The sequence below is a fragment of the Populus nigra genome, chromosome 11, assembly GCF_951802175.1.
Source record: "Populus nigra chromosome 11, ddPopNigr1.1, whole genome shotgun sequence".
Lineage (NCBI taxonomy): Eukaryota > Viridiplantae > Streptophyta > Magnoliopsida > Malpighiales > Salicaceae > Populus > Populus nigra.
Window position 1 is genome coordinate 5,499,436 of NC_084862.1, and position 2,368 is coordinate 5,501,803.

General features: G+C 39.7%; 1 protein-coding gene across 1 annotated transcript; it reads right to left on the reverse strand.

Moving 5' to 3' along the window:
- Positions 1 to 737: 737 nt before the first annotated feature.
- On the reverse strand, positions 738 to 2,368 carry LOC133668348 (probable aspartic proteinase GIP1). The gene has a single exon (XM_062088125.1). It carries the CDS (start codon positions 2,216 to 2,218, stop codon positions 890 to 892), a length of 1,329 nt encoding a protein of 442 aa, XP_061944109.1. The 5' UTR covers positions 2,219 to 2,368; the 3' UTR covers positions 738 to 889.

The following is a 2,368-nucleotide window of genomic DNA, read 5'->3' on the forward strand; positions in this document are numbered from 1 at the left end:
AAAGTTCCTAGGATATTTCTATCCTATATATTTTTTAAGGTATTTCAAATAATAGCTAAAACAATTATCACTTCTATTGAAGACAAGATGTGCAAGTTGTTGATTCTGGCCACTAAAATTCAGAATTGGAGGAGCTACGGTTATTATTATTATTATTATTATTCTCTTTGAAGACCAATACTGGTGGTGAAGCTAGGAGCAAAGGACTTGTAAGAATCTTGCAATTCTTGTAAACAATTGTTGTTTCTTGGCTTAGCAGCAAGATTTGGAAAATTAAATGGGTTGACTTCTTCATCATCCTCATCAAAAGTCAAGGAAGTCAAGCGGCTTTCATAATTCTCACCGATGTTGATACTGCTGTTTTTTTTAATTAATATTAGTATCGGGTTAATTTATATGTATTTTGATTAATCTTACGAGTTTTAAAATTAATAATTATATAAGTTTTCAGTATTCTAAAAAAAACTCAATCTTATAATTATTAAAAATTAATTTAAAACTTAACCGGCTAAACTATCTGTATAGATTTGCTACTGCTGTTCCTGTTTGTAGTGGTAGTAGCAGAGGTGCAATTGCTTACTATTGCATATAAGTCTCTGTCTATTTTTATAAAATAAGTGAAAACTAATGAAGTAAAATAAAAGTGGCTGCATGAGTATTGAGTGGAGCCTATTTTGATGACTTAAGGTGGTCGCAACAATTGTTTTGAATTTAAGCTGACCACAACGACACAATAATTATGTGAAATTTAAATTCATTTATTTGACAGCACGAACTCTTATTACAAAGCTACATAGGCCTGTCTTTGCCCCTTAGCTTAACGAAGGTAGAAAAACTCAACGAAAGCAGGCATACAGTACATGATGGATGGTATAAATACATTATCTTTTTAGACTTTTCTGGTAGGAAATTCGTAGTCTGCGCAATTGGTCCCCTTGGACAAAATTGATGAACTGAAACCCAGTTTCTGTGACTGTAGATCGAATTGTAGCAAATTGTCCTCCAACTGAAGACCACCAATCATGATCGATGGGCCATCAATCCCACCATCAACAAAACCCAAGCACCAAACATCAACACTCTTCTTCGTAACCCTCACCATAGAGTTCGATCCAAACATCTTCCAAACCACATCTTGTCTATCCAACACAAGTTCGATTATTGGTACAGCCGGTCCCATTTGTGTAGTCTTCACAGCACCCGCAGGGTAGCAGACTCTGAATGGCTTGACAGGCTTTGTTGTAGTAAGATTGAAAGCAGAGGAAGCTGCTTCCGTCAAGAAAGCCAGAGTAAAAGCCTTGTAAATAGAACTCTGTAACTTCGTGTATGGTACAAGAGTGCTGATCCTGGTCCCCCCAGAACCTCGATCATCAAAGGCCAACAGCGCTTTGTTAAAAGCCACCATCTTTCCGTTCACTTTTATGGAAGTCAGCCCTACATAATATTCAGGAGATCTGTGGGTAGATGGATCAGAATCTCTTCCAAACGGGTTAAAAATAAGAGGAGTGTAAAGAAGTGATTTTGAGAGGTCAATTCCATGCAAGAAATTATAAGGCCCCTTACTACCGAAAAGAGCCACACCAGGTTGAGAGATGGATCTTGACAAGCACATAGCAAAACAATTTGGAGAGGAAGAGAAGGCTTTATTGATCTGTACTGGGATTGAGAGGTTTGAGTTGCCCAGGGAGGCTAAGCCAGTTACACCCTTCGCCAGGCCTTTCAGAAAACCAGCTCGGGCACAGGAAAAGATGAAATTATCGATCGAGGAAAGAGAGCCTAGGTTATTGAGCAAGGCGAGATAGTCAACAAGGGCGTCGTTGAGGCTATTAACTTTTTTGTAGTCAACAGTTTCGAGGGGTCCGTCAAGGAGGAAGAGGAAAGAGTTGTTTGCACAATTTGGACCCGGTGGACCGTCGCAAATGTCCTCGCAACCATAAGCACTAAGAGAATAAAAGATGGAACTGTTACAGGGGACATGTTGGTAAGTGGAGGAAATGTAGTCGTCGCAATTTACCCAGCTGTATGTAGCACCAAGATCCAAGACCAATTTGGTGGGCATGAGAGGGGTTTTTAGGTATGCAGTGATGATATATTGGCCGGTTGAATGGTCCTTCTGGATTGGCGTTTGGAGGGGCGTTTGGAGGGGAGGAGCTGCTTGAGAAGGGATACACGATAAGAGGAAGAAAAAAATCAGAAGAGGGACTGCTAGCTTTGCCATTGATAATTGTTTCGAGTGCTGTTGAGAGCAGGACTAATTATGATCTAGATAATCATGTGAGAGTCATTTATAGAGTTGGCATGGAGTCCTTTGTTACATGGGAAGTACGTGCATGTTCTGTTCTGCCGACGATGAATCTCAAGATCTTTC

Coding starts and splice junctions, on each gene's coding strand:
- LOC133668348 (XM_062088125.1), bottom strand. CDS start 2,218: ATGGCAAAGCTAGCAGTCCCTCTTCTGATTTTTTTCTTCCTCTTATCG.